This window comes from Moschus berezovskii, chromosome 2, assembly GCF_049115385.1.
Source record: "Moschus berezovskii isolate FMDL1 chromosome 2, NW_MosBer_1.0, whole genome shotgun sequence".
Taxonomy (NCBI): Eukaryota; Metazoa; Chordata; class Mammalia; order Artiodactyla; family Moschidae; genus Moschus; species Moschus berezovskii.
The window spans coordinates 133,327,870-133,348,999 of record NC_142461.1 but is presented as its reverse complement, the minus strand read 5'-3'; the positions used below and the strand labels follow the sequence as shown (position 1 = coordinate 133,348,999).

Below are 21,130 nucleotides of genomic sequence, written 5' to 3'. Positions count from 1 at the left end.
ACGCCCTCGGGGAAACAGCTGCTGACCCTGGCGACCGGGCGCTGGCCCCGTGTTATGACGTCACTTCCGGGGTGGCAAGTTCAGGCTCTCCTGCGCCGGGAAAGGGCGTTCAATCGGCTTTGCAGGGAAAGGAGATGAGTACCAGCTGCTATCGTTGACGAGTAAGGTGGGTGAGATAGCTCAGCCCTCTTCTCTCTGTTGCTTTCGCGCGGCTGGAATAGCGGGTCCAGTTAGAATCCCTCGCCTTCTTAGAGCAGAGACCAGCGCTGGCCAAGTCCCAAGACAGACCGGGTTCACTTGGGATCCGCTTGGCTCCAACGAGAAGGGCTTCGCACAAGCTTCCTTGGCTGGATTTAGTGACTATAAATCTAATTTATCATGGCGCGTCAGTTGCGACTGCATCCTCTACAGCTGTCCTCTGTGAATAGGTCGCTCATCTCCAATCCCTGGACGCCCCCCTGCCCCTGTGGAACAACAGAAGTTCCAATATTCGCTCTTTCCCCCTCATTTTGTCCACTAGTGTGATAGACCAAAAACCTACTAAGTTTCTAGAAAGTTCTAGAACAAGGTGATTTGGGAGATATGAGATTAGATACTTGGCAGTGTGAAAGAAACAAAGTGCTTTAATGATGGACAGCTGTTATTGGAGAGAAGAGGATTTGGGGAGATCTCTATTGGTGGCTCAGTGATAAAGAATCCCTGGGTGGGAAAGATCCCCTGGAGGGGGAAATGGCAACCCACTCCAGTACTCTTATCTGAAAAATCCCATGGGCTGGAGCCTGGCAGGCTATAGCCCATAGGGTCCTAAAGAGACACAACTGAGCATACACACTAGGATGATAAACCTGTGGCAAAAGTGGAGGTTTAATTCGAAAAATTGTGATTAACAGATAAAGTAGGTATTAGGTTATGGTCGTTTTAGTTGAGGTGTTAAGATGAGCTTTATGAGAACGCTTGTGTCTAAACTTACACGCCTGAATCTTACTGTGTATTTAATGCGAACTCTTGTTTTTCAACCACATGATTAAATTTTTCTTTTGAAAGAAAGATGTTTCCGGGAAATGCAATGCATTAATTTTCATTAGTTTTGCTTTGCCTTTATTGTTTTTGACTTTTTAAAACAACAATTTGTCTTAATTTTGGCTATAAAAAAATAAATAGCACTTTTCAAGGGACTATGTAACTGTTGTACTGTAATATTAGCTCTTTTATAAAGAATAATCGTTTGCTAAGAACAGCATACAAGTATTAGTAATATAGAAATTTTATATATAATTTTATGTCTATGTAATGTTCCCCTTGAACTGAACTGAAAGAGCTTTATATTCATTCATAGGTATTTATATTAACAGTTTCTTACAGCTTTTAAAATATTGTGCTAACAAAACTTTCCTAAATTTTTATAAAACTATATATTGAAAAATAAACCAAGTTTTCAGGAATTTTGCTTTACTAAATGGGCTAGTGGCAAATGTCAGTTCCAAATAATAGTTTGTTTCTTTCTCTTTTAGGAATTACCCATACAGTAAATATGCTAATATTTAATAAGACAGCAGGAGTCTTTTTTAAACCTTCAAGAAGGAAAATTTATGAAGTTTTAGGAAGTTTTCATTTTTATCCTGGAAAACGATTTCTTCATAAACTAGTATTGGGAATTGAAACTAGTTGTGATGACACAGCAGCTGCTGTAGTGGATGAAGCTGGAAATGTTTTGGGAGAAGCAATACATTCCCAAACTGAAGTTCATTTAAAGTGAGTAGGCATTATCTTGGTAGTTTCCACTTTTTTTTTTTGAAAAATGAAATAAAACCTTAATTACATATAAAAGGTAAATTTTAGGATCTAATTTCTTCTTTTGTGCAAAAGTCTTAATAACTGATGTAGAAAACCTTACACCCTTCAACCTGGCTTTTAAGGACCTCCACATTAACTTCCGGACCTTAGCTAATCCTGTTGCCAAAAAGAAACAAACTTCGGCATTTAGCCATGAATTCCCTCAGCAGTGCCGTTTCCTTTTGTCCAGCTGTATGTTTTGTGGTCTCCACTGAAGTCCTAGAAAAGTGTGACCTGACTTACAGCCTGTGTTAATCACTGGAAAAGAAAATCCTATTCACAAATATAAATACATATATATATGTATATGTCATGTCGATACTTATACTGTTGCATTAAAACACAGAATGGTGCCAGGTTTATAACCTCAGCTGTTTCCAGAGGGCCACCAGGCAGATTGCATAAATAAGTGGGCTGGGAATAATGCAGAAAATAACTGTAGGAGGTCACTACTGCACTCCAGCCAATTGTTGCCATACAGGAATGTAGGCCTTGTGTTATTTGATCTAAGAATTTTCAAGAGAATGGAAATCTGGAATGTTATGGTAATATCTCCCAAATTTTAAAAATTAGTAGGTAACTCTAGCATATTAAAATACTGTGCTGTACAACTGCACCTTCAAGCCATTGATTTCCAGCGTCTGAGTAGTGAAAAAGGCTGGCATTTTGAGACCATGAACTTGTATTTGAATCATGAATTAGCAGTCAATATTGGCTCTGATCTGGGGAAGTTCCTTATCCTCTCTGAATCTGTTTTATTGTTTTTTATTTATTTTTAATTGGAGGATAATTGCTTTACAATGTTGTATTCTTTTCCGCCATACACAGCATGAATCAACCATGAGTATACATGTGTCCCCTCTTCCTTGACTCTCCCTCCCACCCCTGCCCCTATCCTACCCCTTTAGGTTGTCACGGAGCACCAGGTTGAGCTCCCTGTGTCATATACAGCAACTTCCTCCTAGCCCTCTGTTTTACACATGGTAGTGTACACGTTTCAGTGTTATTCTCTCAATTTGTCTCACTCTCTCCTTCCCCTGCTGTGTCCACAAGTCTGTTCTCTATGCCTGTGTCTTTATTCCTGCCCTGTAAATAGGTTCATCAGTACCATTTTTCTAGATTTTGTATATATGAATGTTTTTCTCTTTCTGACAGGCTTTAGGTTCATCCACCTCACTAGAACTGACTCACATGCATTCCTTTTTATGGCTGAGTAATATTCCATTGTATATGTGTGTGTGTGTGTGTGTGTGTGTGTGTGTGTGTACCACAACTTCTTTATCCCTTCATCAGTCTGTGGATGTCTAGGTTGCTTCTGATTCTGTTTTCACATCCATAAAATAGGAAAGATAATACCTGCCTTATGGGATTGTGGGTTGCATGATACTTATAACAACAGAATATTATAATTAGAAATAGTATACTTGAAGAGGCAGAGTAGGCCTCTAATGGTTACATATTATATGAAAGGGGCTGCGGTGGACCTTAATAAGGCACAGTGGAGTACTAGCAAGTCCTTGCCTCCGAGAAGCTTAACCTAATCGTTGAGACACGATATATAGATCTACAAGGAGAGTTAGGGGTGCACAGCAGCATAAAATAAGTATCACAGAAGTAATACAGACAGTAACTTATTCCCACACCTCAGTTTCACAGTCCTTTCACTATTTTGGGGTTACTGGACATCTGAACATAGTATTGTTAACTGCACAGGAAAGCCTACCCTGACCACTTTATCTGAATTAGGTACTCCCACCCAGGTTATTCTGTATCTTCATATCCTGCTTATTTTCTTAGTAGTTCTTTTCATAATTTTTATGTTTACTTATTAACAGTGTTTCTCCCAGATAGACTCAAAGCTCCAAGGTGATGGAGGCTGCGTCTGTATTAATCACGACACTGTACCTAGTGGCTGGCACAACACTTGACATGTTGCATGGGTCAGTGGCCTTGAGAGACAGATAGGCCTTCAGTGAATGGAGATGGAAAGACTATTGTAGCCTGAGATAGTGCCACTGGCAAAGGTAGAGAGCTGAGAAAGTGCTTGACAAAGAAAAACTTTCAGTTTAGCTGGGGTGTAAGTCACGTGAGAAGAGTATACAAGCCGTTTGATACCAGCTCGTCTCAGCGTTCATTGAACACCTACAATTGCAAGGCAGCCTCTGAGGCACTGTGGGTACAAATACATGATTTTTTCCTCTGAGCAACTTACCATATAAAAGGATTTAGATTCTGATTCAGCCACTGACTAGCTTGGAGACCTTGCATCATTTTCTGTGACTCAATGTCCCTATCTGTGAAATGGGGATAATAATGGCTCCTAGCTCATAATATTGTTGTGAAGATGAAATGTGAATTCTTTTAAAGTATATAATGTAGTTCTTGTCAAATAGGAAGGGCTGCAAAAACCCCATCTATTACTGGTAACAATAGTACTTCTCTTTCTATTACATATTAGTGAAGAAGACAAAGAGGTAAACAGGTCATTGTAAAACAGCATGTAAAGTGAAGTAGTAGAGTTCTGCTTAGGAGAGGGGTTCCTTTCTTCCAAGCCAGAGACCTGGAGGACAATCTTGACTTCTCCCTCACCACTCTGTACCCAAATTAGTCATCTGGTCATGGTAAACCTACCTTCCAAATATGGAAACTTTCCTCTCCCTTTTCACTGACTTAATTCAAACCCTTATTGTCTCTTGTCTGAACTCCTGGCTCCAGTCTTGAAGCTAAATGGTTTCCATGCCTCCTCATTAGCTTTGTTCCTTAATCATCCATTTTCCATACTGTCTAAAAATTATCTGATTATTAATTGACTTTTAGCAATCATTGTTAATTCTTTGAGAATAAAGCCATTGTGTTTTTCATCTCTGATGCTTAGCATAATCCTTAGAATACATAGAAGAGGCACAGAAAGAAGGGAAATGTAGGCAAGTGGGGGAAGGAAGAAATAAGTAGAAGGGAGAGGATTTGGAAGTTCAGTCTCCCAAATTCCAGTCATCACTGCTTTTTTTCTGGCAACACAGTATAGTGCAACTCCAAGGATTAGAGAAAGTAATCTGGAGAAGTATAGTTAGAAGGCTTTGAATAGAGTGACTTAATGAGAGCTTTTTGAAATTGCTGGTGACAGTCAAACAGCCTGACCTCATCAATACTTATAAACTTAATTAAATGTGGAAAGTGAGGGAAAGGAAGGAGATAAAGATGAGCCTTGAAACCTAAGCAGTTTGGAGGTTATTGATGCCATTAACAGAAGTGAGGAATATAGAAGAAAAAGTAGCTTTAGAGAATTAAGGAAAATTGTATTTCAATATGAATGTGTTGAAATAAGGTAATTCCTCTTAAATAGCGCCCTCATTGACTGACACATACATATTTTAACTATTAAATAAATCATTGAATGCCATTTGTATAGAACCTTCTGATCTTACAACATCAAATCATCAAATATTTGAAATTCTCTTTTTGAGAGTAGAGGTATATCTTGCAGACCCTCTATATTTTTGGTCTGCCCTCTGATCAGTCACATGCTGGCAGTTTTTTTGCTAACAACCTTTGCCTTCTAATTCGTTACTCTTGACATTCGGAGTGATTATCCACTGCTTGTCCTACATGGACCAAAAATCAAAATTGTATTCTTGGATTAAGATTGGATTCCCAGACTTTATTTCAGGATTGCAAACTGTCTACCGTCCTACCATGACCTCAAGTGCAGTGTGTTTAAAAATAAATTCGTCTTCGTCACAAAACTGTCTTCGTGTTCTGTTAGGATTTCTTTTCTCCCAGTCATTCCGGCTCAGGATTTACCTTTGATGGCATGGTTCCCCCTACCCCTGATATCCAGTTAAAATTATTACAGTTTTCGGTTCTTGGTCCCTTTCCATTCTCATGATCACTCAGTTTAAGATATAATAACCTTACACAGTTACTTTTCCTCTTTAAAAATCTCCCTGCCTGCATGTAGATTCCTTTCCCCAAAATCCTGATTTCCTTTCCTAAAACCCAATTTTATCCTGTCCTTTCCTTATTCAAGACATCTTCCTTAGAATGCTTCTCAGAATTATTTTGGTGATTTCATTTATCAAGAAATAAATCCGTGGGAGTTTGTTGTGTACAATTTTGCAAAGTCAGCAACAGTAAATTATATCCTTAATCATTGCATGTTGAGTTCTTGTAATGTACTACATATTATAAGGCACACATAGTTAGAAAATACTTGACTTACTGATGTTTTTAGCTATATAATAATAATTTGAAAACATGCCTTCAGCCATAATACATACTTTTTCTTCCTCTATTTTTAGAATCTTAAACTTACAAAAGTTGGTTTGTTTTTTTTAATGTCTTTCAGAACAGGTGGGATTATTCCTCCAGTAGCTCAACAGCTTCACAGAGAAAATATTCAACGCATAGTACAAGAAGCTCTCTCTGCCAGTGCAGTCTCTCCACATGAACTCTCAGCAATTGCGACTACCATAAAGCCAGGACTTGCTTTAAGCTTGGGCGTAGGTTTATCATTTAGCTTCCAACTGGTAGACCAGTTTAAAAAGCCCTTCATTCCCATTCATCACATGGAGGCTCATGCACTGACTATTAGGTTAACAAATAAGGTAGAATTTCCTTTTTTAGTTCTTTTGATTTCTGGAGGTCATTGTCTTTTGGCATTAGTTAGAGGAGTTTCAGATTTTCTTCTTCTTGGAAAGTCTTTGGACATAGCACCAGGCGACATGCTTGACAAGGTAATTATTTAAGAATTAATATCTCCATTCTTTTAGGTGTCTGTTTCAGCTAAATAGTAACAGATGAACTATCACTATTCATCTAAATTTTTCTGGATAATGTCATATTAAACTGAAAAATATTATGTGAGCAAAACAAAAAGAGTAGTGCATAATTTTATGAAAGATTCCTTCTTACCCATTCTGAATAAGATGAGGTTTATATCAGTATATAAAGGCTCTAGTTTGCATATACTACATTTATGTTCTTAGTCAAATAACATGTGAAAGAAAGTGCTTTGTGAAGTGTAATGTACCTTTTAAAACTGAAACAAGAGGATGTATAGAATGACATAAGGACATTAAAGCTGCCCGATGTTTTATTATTAAATGTTATCATTGCTGATACCACTGACGAGCAGATTTATTTTCGTTTGTTTTAGCATTCTAAAAATGACTTCCTTATGTAAAAAACCTGCTTCTATCAAGCTGAAATTCAAAAGAAATAGGGCAGGTTCTTATTCTGAAGTTTATAATTGAGCAGTCATTGTCATTTTCAAACCTATTTTCCATCCCCAATAGAAGAGCAAAAGGCAGTGATTGGCCACTATTGATCACTTGTCAGAAGGAGCAAGATGTCCATCTTGACCGACCACCAGGTCTAGTCCTTAGCTATAGAAGTATAGCATGTCTTATTCATCCAGGGTAAAAATCATTTCCTTTGTATCTTGGTTTCAAAATGTACAGTTTCATGATGTTACAAAATTTTTTGTTTGTTTTTGGTAGGTAGCAAGAAGACTTTCCTTAATAAAACATCCAGAGTGTTCCACCATGAGTGGCGGGAAGGCTATAGAACATTTGGCCAAACAGGGAAATAGATTGCATTTTGATTTCCAACCTCCCATGCAACGTGCTAAAAATTGTGATTTTTCTTTTTCTGGACTTCAACACGTTATTGATAAGATGATAATGCAAAAGGAAAAAGAGGAAGGTATATTTGTAATTAGTAAAGTTGGACAGATAAGTAACACTGGATGGTACCTAAAAATACCTGCTCATTCCTGCAGGTATTGAGCAGGGGCACATCCTGTCTTCAGCTGCAGACATTGCTGCTGCAGTCCAGCACACAGTGGCCTGCCACATTGCAAAAAGAACACATCGTGCTATTCTGTTCTGCAAGCAGAGAGGCTTGTTAGGTCAAAGTAACACAGTACTGGTAAGTCTTGTCATTATAGAATAGTAGTAATCCTTTGGCAAGCCACTCCAGTACTCTTGCCTAGAAAATTCCATGGATGGAGGAGCCTGGTAGGCTGCAGTCCGTGGGGTCGCTAAGGGTCGGACACGACTGAGCGACTTCACTTTCACTTCTCACTTTCACACATTGGAGAAGGAAATGGCAACCCACTCCAGTGTTCTTGCCTGGAGAATCCCAGGGACGGGGGAGCCTGGTGGGCTTCCGTCTATGGGGTCGCACAGAGTCGGACACGACTGAAGTGACGCAGCAGCAGCAGTAATCCTTTACAGTATGTTCCTTTCCTTTCCAGAGCTTAATTGACTATAAGCATAGGATGAAAAGATCTTTATGCCGTATGTTGTCCCTGACAGTAAGAGATTATGTAGAATAAAAACTAACAGCCATTTCTTGTACAGTATGGCACTTTTATAGGACATCTGTGCAGCCTGTGTGGCAAAAATGTTCAAGGCTGCATCTTACTGAATTTAAAAGAGGGTTTACAGTGTGAAACAAAATGCAGTATAACTGCTATCGTTGTTTTTAGAACCATAGACTGTTTCCTTCAAATTTATGTACTTTTGATGAAATCCCTTTAAATATGCTTAAAAGGCTTGATAAATTTCCTGTGTAACTGTATCTTAAACTTCATCCTTTTGAAAATTGTAAAGTGGGAAAATATTTAAACAGTAGGTTCACAAAATGGAATATTACATAAATATCAAAGGTAATTAGTTTAAGAATTATGTAGTAAAATGAAAAAAATGCTTATAAGCAAAAACTACAGGGTCTAAAATACTGTTGATTGTACTGTGAGGAAAGGGTTAGAAGAAAATGTACAAAAATGACAGTGATCATATGATAATATTGAAGTTGTTGTTTTTCTTTTCTAAATGTTTATTATGTAGATATACCACTTAATCATTTACCCACCAACAAAATGTGATTTTGTCTTATTGTATAATGCCGGTATTTTCCCCAGGTTTAGCTCACAGCTTACCTCATATTCATATGTGATATTTGTTCACTTTGGTCTTCTGAACTTTTTCAGGTTGTATCTGGAGGCGTTGCAAGTAACTTGTATATCCGAAAAGCTCTGGAAATTGTGACAAATGCAACACAGTGCACTTTACTGTGTCCTCCTCCCAGACTCTGCACTGACAACGGCGTTATGATTGCGTGGTAAGCCACAGGGTTATTTGTGGCTCACTCAAATACCCTGAATTATGTAAATATTAATTGATCTTTCAGCATGCTAAATTTTCTTCCTTTAAATCTTTGGCTAGTTATTTTATTTTTAATGATTCTTATTTAGGAATGGCATTGAAAGACTACGTGCTGGCTTGGGCATTTTACACAACACAGAAGGCATCCGCTATGAACCAAAGTATGTGGCACCATTCATAATCTCTGTGCAGGTTGTACCGTAAAAGTCAAAGCCTGAATTTTGCTTTTACATTTAAAGTTTTCATTGACGTTCTGGTGGTACTTGAAGAAAGATGACGTTAATGTCTTTTCTTCTAACCTAGGTGGTAGATAATAACTTACAGGAAATATTTTTGTTATAGCAATAAATTATACAAAAGTTGACCAATTATAGGTTAGAAACACGGAGTAGGTAAGCATGATGAATTTTCTCGTTTGGGGCCAGAATGGAAACCACATCCATGACCTGGACTTCTGCAGCATCAGGACCATCTCAGCACCAATTGCCATGCTGAAAATAACAGAAATGTGCAAAAAGTATTCAGGTGTGAGACGGGGTTGTGAGTATACATCTCCACAGGACTCTGAGAAAGTGCCAAAAGATAGTTTTATTTTCTGCAGTCCTTGGATTTCCCCTCCCAAATTGAAGTTCCTAGGAGTAGCACAGTTTTTCTGTTTTTTATCAAGTTCTGGTCTAAGTTAATTCTGGAATAGTAAAAGATAGTAAAGCATGATTGTATTTCACAATCTAACATGATTCTATTTTCAGTGTTGTTTCATCTGCTGTTTTAAAACTTCTCAGCATTTTAGTACGTAACTCTCAGCTACCTGAACCACAGACTATTAAAGCTGATCATAAACGACAGATCTTAGTTAGTAGTGACAAAAAGAGTCCCTTTAGTTGATGGCCTAGCCTCAGGTGGAATCCACTGTCTGATCCAACACAGCCTTCTTGTGGCAGTGTTGAGGCTGCAGATGATGGCTTTTAGGTTGGGGTCCAGCTAAAGCCTAGCATAGGGCAATATTCTAAACATGTAAAAAAAGCAGAAATCTGAGGCCACAATTATTTACTGAGGAAGAACAAAGGAAGAGGGTAGGATCTAAGGCCTCTCCTGCCACCAGTGACAAAGGAACGTAGAAAGGAACGAGCCTGCTTTTGAAACCTCAGAGAAGAGCTGGTGGAAACCTGGTGAATTTCTGAAGTAGGAATGGATAGTTTAGCTGTATGGTAAACTTTTTAGTGTAGCGCATAAAGCATTTTTTGTAATTTTTTTGCTTCAACTTTTAACTTATTTACAGTATTTGAGAGCAATAGAACTCTTTCAAAAACATCTCAACCCCAAACTCACTAAATTGTGTACATTAAATATGTATAATTTTTAACATGTCAATTATACCTCAAAGAGATTTCTTTTATTTGTTCATTTTTTTTTTTTTTTTTAGGATAATGAAAGAGGTTTTAAAAAATTGCCAAATTTAGATTTCTAGCCTTCCTTTACCTGTTTTGCTAGTTTGAGGTCCTATTCTATATGTATTCAAGAACCACCATCACATATGATAGTTATACACTAGATATATATATTTTTTGTCAGAATTATAAACAAATAGTTTGCAAAACTAGTGACAGATCAGTAAGCAAATATTTGAAATACTGTGATTTGTCTGGTTTTGATGCAGATGTCCTCTTGGAGTAGATATATCAAAAGAAGTTGGAGAAGCTGCTATAAAAGTGCCACGATTAAAAATGAAGATTTGATTTTTGCTTTAAAAAAAAGAATCCCTAAAGGTTTTTATTTTTTTAATAAAATATACAATATTAATTGTTCATCAAGACTTTCTTTGTTATTACTTTTCTTGTGTTTGATGTTTAACCTGCTCTTCTGAGAGATAGCAATAATATCGTCTTCCAAGGGAGTACAGGGGTTTTTCTATTTAATTATCAAAAACCAAAGTAAAACATCTTGTGAGGAAAATAAAACACTGATATTGGCAGGTGAAAAGAAAAGTCTTGGAAAAAATGTAGCAATTCTGCTGAATCATGGCCCCATGTTAACACAGGCATAGATCTTTTCCCACTTCTCTCATATCAGAATAGTGTAAGTTCCTATGGAAACATTACGCTGATTTTTCTAGTGAGACAGCAGTTTTAGAAAGGTAGCCAGGTCAAAGTCATGTCAACTCAGAATTCTAGGACAAAACAAAAGGAGACTTTCTCTAATAGAATGTAAGTTAATAATTATAACAATATATATTATTAGGTATCTTCTCTGGAGCAAATGGGATTTCTGTACATTTCTTAAGATCCACCCGAGATTTTAAAAAAATATGACATGCAAGTAATCCCTCAAGGGTACTGTATTGTACTTTTTAGTTGGCCACATATATTAACATTCATTATTTTAGAAAGTATATTTAATCAGTGAAAATATATGAGATGAAAAAGTTTTTTTTTTTTTTTGGTTTTTTGATAATGTCCTTTGAATCTGAACTTTTACTGCAGATATTGTAACAGTTCATGACTTTTTTTTCTGCCCAGATTAAAGGAACTGAATGTACTGTCCTTTGAATATAAGGATGATGCTACTAACTGTTTAATGTCCTTTGAGAGGTTTTGCTAGTAAAGATTTATGTTACACCATGCATAACTGGATCAAGTTGTTAAAAGTCCATAGGGTCACAAAGAGTCAGACACAACTGAAGCAACTTAGCGTGCATGCACAGGTAAGAGGCAGGTGATTTGATGAATTGAGACCTTTCTCATTTTACATATAATTTTTAAAAATAAAAAGAAAATGCAAGGTAATAAAAATAATCTTTATTTTGGCCCTGTACTTAAAGAGAAATACTGTCAGAAAGTTTTAAGCATGGTAGGATGGTCTGTCTAGGCCAAGATACTCAGGAAATACCTATGTTATTGAATGCAGTAATGATCCTCAACTTTGAAGCCACCTGAATCCAGCGACAAAGTTCAAAATTTGCTTCTAAAGGCTTTTTTTTTTTTTAATGTCTACAGAGGCTTAATGTTTCATTGATGTGAATTCTTAACAATGCTGAATAAATGATACTGGTTTTTATCATTTGAATTATTTATCCCTTTCTAGTATAAAATTCTTCCCAGATTTTTCCCTGGAATTCCTGTATTTTAGTCTCTCCACCAGGAAGTTGTGACTCTGGACTGTTAAGATAATTTAGAATTGAATTTGGAGATTAAAGAAGTCTCTTATTGTACAGTGGTTAAAAGCACAGGCTTTGGGCTGTGACACATAGAAAGCTTGAAGTACCTGCAGCAGCTGTCACAATCACGATCATCATAATTATGTGAAGGCATGTTGGAGAAAATAACTGCTAATTAACATATATGTTCCAGTGCAGACCAGATAGACTATAGAGACAATTGAGCAAAGTGGACAAAGGAAAAGAAGTACTCTAAAGGACTCGCTGAAACCCAGGTAGCTTTTATGTCAGATCTGTTTGCTGCTGTAAAATAGGAGAAGCGAACGTACATCAAAGCTCGCACCTGTTGGAAACAGTACTCTCTGGGCAAAGACATCGTGTGATTCTAAGCCACAGAGAATATCAGCATCTATTCCAGCTGCAAACCAAGGATACTCTGTTGGCATGGTGTCTGGTCATCGGTGGTGGCCACACTTTTTAGCCATACTTTTATGCTTGATAGGAAGTGATTTCAGATTTTTTTCAATAAAATGTTTTTAAATGTATACATTTCAGATTTTTAGAAGGCTCATGCATCTGTGGTATCTATCATTAAATATCTTAAGGTAGCACAGTGAGTGTTAACATGTAGGCTACTTTGAATCAGACCTTTTTAGAGCAGCATACCAATTAAAAAAATCTCACATTTGAGATATTTATATATATATATATATATATATATATTCACTAACTGTGTTACTTGTGTCAGCTGCTGTATCTTAATGGTTTTAGGTGCAGGCATTCTGTTATAGAAAATGCTACTTAATTTTTGAAGCCATATATCAGACCTGATGTTAAATTCCAGTAGACATGCTAAGGAAGTTTTGTTAAATGTCAATATCAAGAATTTGCATTCAAAAAGATTATTCAGTTATGTATATTTTAGCACAATTGAAAATGAAAATTTTTACAAGATTGCTTAGGAATCCTTTCACACTAAAATGCTTTTATTAGCCTTCTGCAGGCTCCGGGTTAGCTTTCTGTACATGTTTCCCAAGTTTGTTCAAAAGTACTATTCTTGGTCTTGATACAGTTATGATATCTGATGAAATTGCAGATGAAAAGGAAAAAATATTATGAGAAACAGTCTTTTTTGTTGTTTTGAAGAGTCCTATGAAGTTAGTTACAGGAGGTATAAAAGTCAAAGAATCTCTTGGTTGAATTTTGGGTTTTAATTTTCTTCGGTGCTCTTTCCCTAGAAGTGAGAGAGCCATAATTAAGTGTCTCTTAAGTCTAAGAGCCCTAGGAATAGTCTCATTGTTTTTAATTCTAATATTTCTGTTTCTTCACATTGCTGAAACATACTAAGAGAACAGATCAGTAGCTTCCAGATTTTTAGATGCTGGAATGCAAAAATCTGGAGATCAATATATGGTTGCAAACTTTTTATCATGCCAAGTTGGCACTAATGAAAGAACAAATGCCAGCTACTTTAAACATCATTTTGTAAAAGAAGGGATATTTTCATGTCAAAAGAAGGTGTAAAAGCCATTATCTTAAAATAGAAGACTTTACTTGAATGAAATTAACTTTATTAGACACCTAGTTGTCCTTTTTCCTTTTTGTCTTATGTTATCACAAACCTCGTCTGGAATTTGCAGACCATTACTGGTATACATAGTATTCAGAAACCAATATTAAAATGAAGGAATAATGGAACTAGCTTTATCCTTCTAGGTAAATTACTCTTGCACTAAAGAAGCTATACAAAAACCAGACCATACAGAAACCATTCTACTACCGATGATATTCAAAAATATACCTTCCCACACATACCAACTTTCCCTCAGACGCTCCCTGAGGAATGAAGTTCTTCCCCTGCCCCTTTCTTTTCCTATTCTCTGTCTTTCCCTTTGTGACTCCAACAAAGTGATCTTGATTTCAGAAAGTTCTGTCTTTGCTTTTGCAGTGAGGTAATCTACCAAGTGGACTGATTTTGGGTCCTACACTAAGCACATGTGATCAGCACTCAGAATGTACATAAAGTCAGTATGTAATTTTTTTTCCCTATTACTTCTCTAATAGGAATTGGATACTAACATGATAAGATCTGGGTTCTGATCTCACAGGCCTCAGCCACTCAGCCATCAACTCTATAAACTTATCTATCAACTCTATAAAATGGAACGTAATATCAATGGAAAGAATGTCATCTCTGCTGTAAGAACTTATAGACAAGTTGTACATGAAACAGAATAATAGCAAGATCGCAATTAAAGTCATACTTACATGTTTCTTCAATAATGACATTTCTATGCATGGCTTATGAGGAACAGCAAAGTAAGAAAGGGATTTCTGTCAAATGACGTAAGTGGGAAAGCCTTAAAAGGAATGATTAACACAGCATGGGCTAGTTAATGGGAAGATATTTTAGACATGTAAAACTAGAAAAGCAGAAGTTTACTGGGAAACATTTTTTGGTAGCCTCTACATTTTGAATTCTTAGAAATAAAACAGTTATAAAAGGTCAGAATAGAAAGTATCTCAGAGATAAAAGAAAAATCAATTACCTTTCTTAAAGACAGGAATTATGGATGGTCCTCCATTTTTCTCCAGACTGAAAGGAAAACGCTTTCATCACAAAAACTAGAAATATATAAAGACTTCACACCCCAGGCACCATATTCCGTGCCTCGTGGTCTCAGTTACGCATGTTGCCTGTACTAACTGCCTGTTGCCTGGAAGTATTTTATAGTCCATCAGTCACTTGTTCACTTACCACCCAAAACATGGGAAGATTCAGTATGCTTGAGGTGAACAGGAAAAGTTTCGTGGAAGAAGAGACACTTCAGGTAGGTTTTGAAGAAAATAGGTCTTTAAATAGATGAGTTGGGGGAGGATATTCCAGATATGGGGAACAGAATATAAAAAGTTACAATGCTATAAAACAGCATGGCATGCTCAAAGGGCACTAAGTAGTGTAGTGTGATCAGAATCCAAGTTATCTGGAGACATGATGGGAGATGAGATTGGAGAATAGAGATCAGGTCATTTTGTGGACCATGAATAAGGGAAAATTTAAACTTTATTTTCAAAGTAATGTGATACTAATGAAGTATTTCAAGCTAAAGAATAACAAGGTATACCTAAGTTGATATGATGTGGCTTTAGTAGAAGTATTTTAATCATTATCCTGTACATGTAACATATAAATATGGTTTTACAAAATTTCCCTGGTAATGTAATTTTAAATATTAAAACTGCTCATGACAGATGTGTTCCTGGTTAATTCGATGAGGAACATTTGCTTTTTTCAACTTTAATATGACAGGCCCCAGTTTGTTCAATATGCCAACTTCACGGCTATAGGGTAACATGAAACTGGCCAGTACTTTAGCCTCAGATTATTTTCACATAGGGTCAGTTAACAGTAAAATTTTGTTTGCCTACATACTTCAAAATTTACACATCCAAAAACTCTTCTAATCTGCCATTCTTGGGGCTGAATGAGGGTGTGGGAATAGAGAAGTGGTATATATTCCAAAACAATGCTGCCATGACCCCAACCAAAATCAATCTACTTTATGTTTCCAGTAGTGGTGCCAAGGAATATTTTGTGGAAATTAATAATCTTTTAGCACATTTCTATATAATATATATAATACTTATATAAATACAGTCTATATAAATACTGTAAGGAGAGTGCATAGAATTATTAGTTATGGGAGTAATTGTTATTTGTTTACCACTTCTACCTCACTTGGTAGTCATTCTCATAAGTTTACTGACCATTTGTTATTGTTTATAATCCTGAAAATTGAGAGTTCACAACTCTAGGGGATGCCATTCACCTCATAGTAATTGTAGATGGCAGTAAAGTGTACTGAGGAAGGAGTATCTTATTCTAATTCCCAAAAAGTTGCCATATGGGCTAGCTGTGGGGGTGACTGTGTAAAATAATACTTCCATTATTTAAAGTAAATTAATGGGCTTCCCTGGTGGCTCAGAGGTAAAGCATCTGCCTCCAATGCGGGAGACCCAGGTTCGATCCCTGGGTCGGGAAGATCCCCTGGAGAAGGAAATGGTAACCCACTCCAGTATTCTTGCCTGGAGAATCCCATGGATGGAGAAGCCGGGTAGGCTACAGTCCACGGGGTCGCATAGAGTCGGACACGACTGAGCGACGGAACGGAACGGAATTTTTTTAATAAGTAAATATTATTTTAAACATTTTTTAAATTAAAAATTTTAAAACCAGAAAATTAAAGCAATTATAATTTAGTTTTCCCTGGATTATATAAAATTAGATAATCAGTTTTGGGTATTCAATTTTTCAAAGAATTCAAATTAAAATGACTGAAGATATACTCATTTTTCTCTATACTTAAAATTGGTTTATAGAACCATGATACACTACTGGATTCTATTGTCTTCTATGATCATAGAGTTAATAATATATCTTGAGTAGTTCTGTTTCCTATGTGTAAATGGCACTATTTGCAGAGACTTTTAAGTCAGCTGTAATTACAGAAGAGGAGAAAGTATGCCCATTGTAAGGAGAGTCTCCTCTCCTCTCTTAGAACTGCAACACTGAAGCAAAATCCTCTGAATAAATGCCTGGCAAACTTTGCCGCTGGGTCTGATTTAGCCCTGTAATTTATACCCTGTGACACTCCACTATTCCTGCCTGGAAACTCCCATGGACAAACGAGCCTGGTGGGCTGAAGTCCATGGGGTCGCTAAGGGTCGGACACGACTGAGCGACTTCACCTTCACTTTTCACTTTCATGCATTGGAGAAGGAAATGGCAACCCACTCCAGTGTTCTTGCCTGGAGAATCCCAGGGATAGGGGAGCCTGGTGGGCTGCCGTCTATGGGGTCGCATAGAGTTGGACACGACTGAAGCGACTTCGCAGCAGCAGCATCAGCATACCCTATGAATTTGGCATAGCTTTGAATCAGGTGTAAAAGCCCCATTTGATGCCAAGGTCATAGTGGCATTCCTGGTTGCCTCAGAGCTCTCAGATGTATCCCAAACCTACCAAAAAATGACTTCCTGCATCACCCCGCCAGGCTCCTCTGTCCATGGAATCCTCCAGGCAAGAATACTGGAGTCGGTAGCTCTTCCCTTCTCCAGGGGATCTTCTTGACCCAGGGATTGAACCCCGGTCTCCTGCATTGCAGGCAGATTTTTTACTCCTCTGAGCCACCAGGGAAGCCCAAATTGAATTTGGAGGCAACTAATCTTCCAAAAACTTCTGAAAAGGGGGATGAATAACCCTGACCAGACAGGATCCCCAAGATCAGTTGTATTCTTGTCTGCACTCTAAATTATGTTGCTAAGTTGGAATTAAAAAGAGGCTTTGGCAATGGACATTTAGAATGAAGTCTTTCCTTTGTTACACAGTGCATAGATTCATATCAAGGCTAGTTCTCTTTGTTTGATCTTCCTTAAACTTCCTTAAAAATCCATCTCAGTAATTTCACTACCGCCACTTCAAATATAGGGATAGTACCTTAGGGAAGGAAGTCCCACTTTTTGTTGCATTTCAAATTCCTTTAAAAATGCTGGGTTTATACTTGCATCTCTGCTGATATTATTTGTTATACGAAGGAACTGATTAGGCTTATTCCTGCATTCCTTTAATAAGAGTCGGAAAGCATTTGCATTGTAAGTTAAGTAACCAAGAGCACTGGAGCAAGCCATGCGAACCTAAGTGAAGAAGAAACAATTTCCCCTTAAACACTGAGCTTTGTTCTTAAAATATCTAACCCAGTGTGCTCATTAAATATTTCATAGGAAATCTCTGTAGACATCATACAGCAAATATATATGTCAGCTGATGGCAATTTATAGACAGAGGCATAGCCATATTTTTGGGGAGGGCTGTGAGTTGCCATTGATTTCGAGTTCTCAGTCCTGGCTGCATTTTGGAATCACTGGTAGTTTTTTGTTTTTTTTTTTTAAAAACCCACCAACTAAATATAGTCTCTCTTAGAATCTGGTGTTATGTATTTTTTTAAGTGCCACAGGTGATTCTAACGGGCAGCCCAAGTAAGAACCTTTGAGTCTGAACTAAGATAGTAGGTCTCAGTTTTCACTGTGAATTGGAATCACCTGGATAGCTATGAAAATCTTGTGTGTATTCCACCCCCTAGAAACTGATTTCATTATTTTGGAGTGCAGGGAACTGAACACTGGGACTTTTCAAAACTGCACAGGTGATTATAATATAGGAAACTAGGAAGAAACCATAGCATAAAAGTAAGTTAAAAATAAGCCACCCAAGGAAGCAACTCAGTTATCCACTGGCAAAGCCAAAGAAACAAGCACAAGTTCCAGGCCATGGGACTCCAGAAAAAGTAATCCTTCCTTTGAAGGAAATACTCTCTGCATTTCACTCTGAAGTAATTAGGTTGTTCATATAATAAAGTACACCCCTGGGAAGTTCTTAGGAAAATCTCTTCATGGTGGCATAAGAAATGTTGAAAAGTGAATGTAAACCAAGCCCATGCCGGGTACCAGAAGGCTGACATATTGGTCTTTACATTGACATACGATTACTGCCTATGCCCCCAAATCTTCCATGCTTGCACGGTGGTTCTGGAGCAGCAGCCTCAGCTTCTGGAAACATGTTAGAAATGCAAAATATAATGCTAATTCTATACCAGATATATTAGATCAGAAACTTTGGGAATGGTGGCCAGCAGTCTATGGTGTAACAAGTCCTCCAGGTGATACAGCCTTAAAGTTGGAGAAACACTGCCTTAGCCCTTCCAGGAAAAACAAATGAAACAGAAGCCACACACTATCATAGCCACACACCCTCACTCTTAACTGTTGGGCAGGTAAGGAAAACGTTCCAATGGATTCCACTTTCACTCATTACAAATAATCACAGAAATGACTGAGTGACTTTAATTATAAAATAATTTATAAATATTTTTGTGTCACCCATGTACTTATTCATAGACTGAACCTTAAAGCCTGAAATTAAAACCAATGTGCATATTTTATGGGAACCAGAATTGCGAATGGCAAAGGTAGGACTAGAAAAATCATAAAATTTTGAGTTAGTGATATGAACTGTTAATATTATATAACACTCAACCTGTGGAGAAATTGGCCCACAGAAGTGAGAGAGGGAAATTAGGATATTCTGTTTTAGAATTACTTTTTCTTACCTCTTCTTGTCCTGAATACAAATGATAGCAGAGCTGTTGGATTGTCCCTAAAGTGGTAAATGCTTCTGGAATACCAGCTCTAGAATGAGCCAAGGTAGCTATTAAGTTTCCTATAAATTAAACAAGAAAAAATGCATGTGTCATTGATATAAACCAGTATACTGGTATATAATATACACTGGTATTTAAAACCAATATTCATTTGCATATATGAAAGTATTAAAAAGCTTTTGAGTCACATCTGTATTAATGAAGAACTGCTGAGGAAAAATATGTGTGTGTTAAATATAAACTTTCCCCAAAATTATGGCTTGGTTTTCTGTCACAAACAGTAAAAGTTAAATAGGTTAAGTGTAAAGAATTTTGAAAAATCAGGTTTTCTTCCTCTTGGCTTCAGAATATATTTTATTTTGAGGTTTTATGTTTTTTAATGATTATGAACATAATGTTTGAACTACATAAGAAAATTTAATGTCCTTTTTGCAGTTCAAATGGTTTTAAGAGCTTAATTATATTTTTAAAATCAAGCGATATATTGCTTATTGACATTTAAGATTGAAGTTCTTCCCATAAAAGCAGTGTTTTGAGATTGAAGTAATAAAGTGATCTAGTAATTAAATAACACGGAGAAGGCAATGGCAACCCACTCCAGTACCCTTTCCTAGAAAATCCCATGGACAGAGGAGCCTGGTAGGCTGCAGTCCATGGGGTCGCTAAGAGTCGGGCACGACTGAGTGACTTCACTTTCACTTTTCACTTTCATGCATTGGAGAAGGAAATGGCAACCCACTCCAGTGTTCTTGCCTGGAGAATCCCGGGGACGGGGGAGCCTGGACTGAAGTGACTTTGCAGCAGCAGTAGCAGCAGCACTAATTAAATAAATGTGCACCTACCACCTTAAAATTGTTTCATTAGAATTTGTGTTTTAGAGATTTCATGTGATATTCTTTCACAATATTGTTGTGTTGGAATAAGTGTAACACAATAAACCTATTTTTACATTTGTGGGTGCATACTTTATTGAGTTTTTGTTCTTGTGTTTTTTCCAGCCTCCATTAAAAGCCAAAAAGACTTCTGTATTTATGGCCTCAGGATGAGGAGAGTTGGGTGGTATGTTCTAGAGCCAAAATTATCTAATGATAACCTTATTTTCAGGCTTATATTTTCTAAAGCCTGAGTTTATAGAAGGGGAGGAAGGGGAAAACTTATCTTCAAATATAGGGAGTAAGAAATGTGTAAGGGCAGAATATCTAAGACTAAAACAGCAGGACTTTTTGTAAAGAATGGCTAAGTGGTACACATGGGAAAACTGAACTGCTGGCAACAGAAGTATCAGTTTATGTAAAATTTCTGTGCTTTTGGAGCCTCTTCCGGAAACCATACCAACTTGGACTTGAGCATAGCATTTATTTTACTTTATCCCTGAAATCTGAATATCTGGCTTTGCTTGAGAAATCCCAGACATGCATATGACTCTGGAGGAGCTTATGACTCCAGTGGTGGAGTGCAGAGGAAGCCAAATAATTTTTGAGATTCAGCATCTACCAGCCTGGGAAAATTAATATTTGAAAGCTAAAGTAGTACAGCATTTCTTGCACAGAGGAGTTTATGAGGTAAAAATTAAACCCACTACAGTTGTTTTTCAGAGTCATAGAATTACTATGACTAAGAATGTTATTTAGATAAAAATATATTTAATGACATATTAAACATGTATTTTTTTTTCTAGCTAATTTTTGTTTGCTTGAATTTACCTTACACCATACAAATGTAACTCTGTGGCAGCAAGTGAAATTATTTTTTTGGTGTG

At 37.0% G+C, this 21,130-nt stretch overlaps 2 protein-coding genes across 5 annotated transcripts in view; one reads left to right on the top strand and one right to left on the bottom strand.

The window, feature by feature from the left end:
- The first annotated feature begins 13 nt into the window (after positions 1–13).
- OSGEPL1 (O-sialoglycoprotein endopeptidase like 1) lies at positions 14–21,065 on the top strand. 4 transcript variants are annotated; one of them, XM_088830834.1, is made up of 9 exons: positions 14–166; positions 1,512–1,752; positions 6,179–6,566; positions 7,332–7,536; positions 7,613–7,761; positions 8,828–8,958; positions 9,092–9,163; positions 9,428–9,527; positions 10,660–10,765. In XM_088830834.1, exons 2-8 carry the CDS (start codon positions 1,532–1,534, stop codon positions 9,495–9,497), a joined length of 1,236 nt encoding a protein of 411 aa, XP_088686960.1. In that variant the 5' UTR covers positions 14–166; positions 1,512–1,531; the 3' UTR covers positions 9,498–9,527; positions 10,660–10,765. The 4 variants fall into 4 exon arrangements, with proteins under 4 accessions (XP_088686960.1, XP_055254475.2, XP_055254474.2 ...); XM_055398500.2 differs by having other exon boundaries at positions 9,428–13,017; XM_055398499.2 differs by lacking the exon at positions 9,428–9,527 and having other exon boundaries at positions 15–166; positions 10,660–13,016.
- ANKAR (ankyrin and armadillo repeat containing) overlaps positions 13,146–21,130 on the bottom strand; it is a 58,407-nt gene continuing 50,422 nt past the window's right edge. Inside the window, exons 21-24 of the mRNA XM_088830821.1 lie at positions 19,321–19,430; positions 17,652–17,848; positions 14,706–14,752; positions 13,146–13,390 (exon numbers count right to left, since the gene is read on the bottom strand). Of these exons, the coding sequence (XP_088686947.1) occupies positions 13,146–13,390; positions 14,706–14,752; positions 17,652–17,848; positions 19,321–19,430 (599 nt within the window). The remainder of the gene's footprint in view (positions 13,391–14,705; positions 14,753–17,651; positions 17,849–19,320; positions 19,431–21,130) is intronic.

Excerpts from the sequence above, each read along its gene's own strand:
- OSGEPL1 (XM_055398499.2), top strand. The coding sequence starts at position 1,532 with ATGCTAATATTTAATAAGACAGCAGGAGTCTTTTTTAAACCTTCAAGA. Across the intron at positions 6,567-7,331 it reads CAGGCGACATGCTTGACAAG|GTAGCAAGAAGACTTTCCTT; the intron begins GTAATTATTTAA and ends TGTTTTTGGTAG. Across the intron at positions 8,959-9,091 it reads AACGGCGTTATGATTGCGTG|GAATGGCATTGAAAGACTAC; the intron begins GTAAGCCACAGG and ends ATTCTTATTTAG.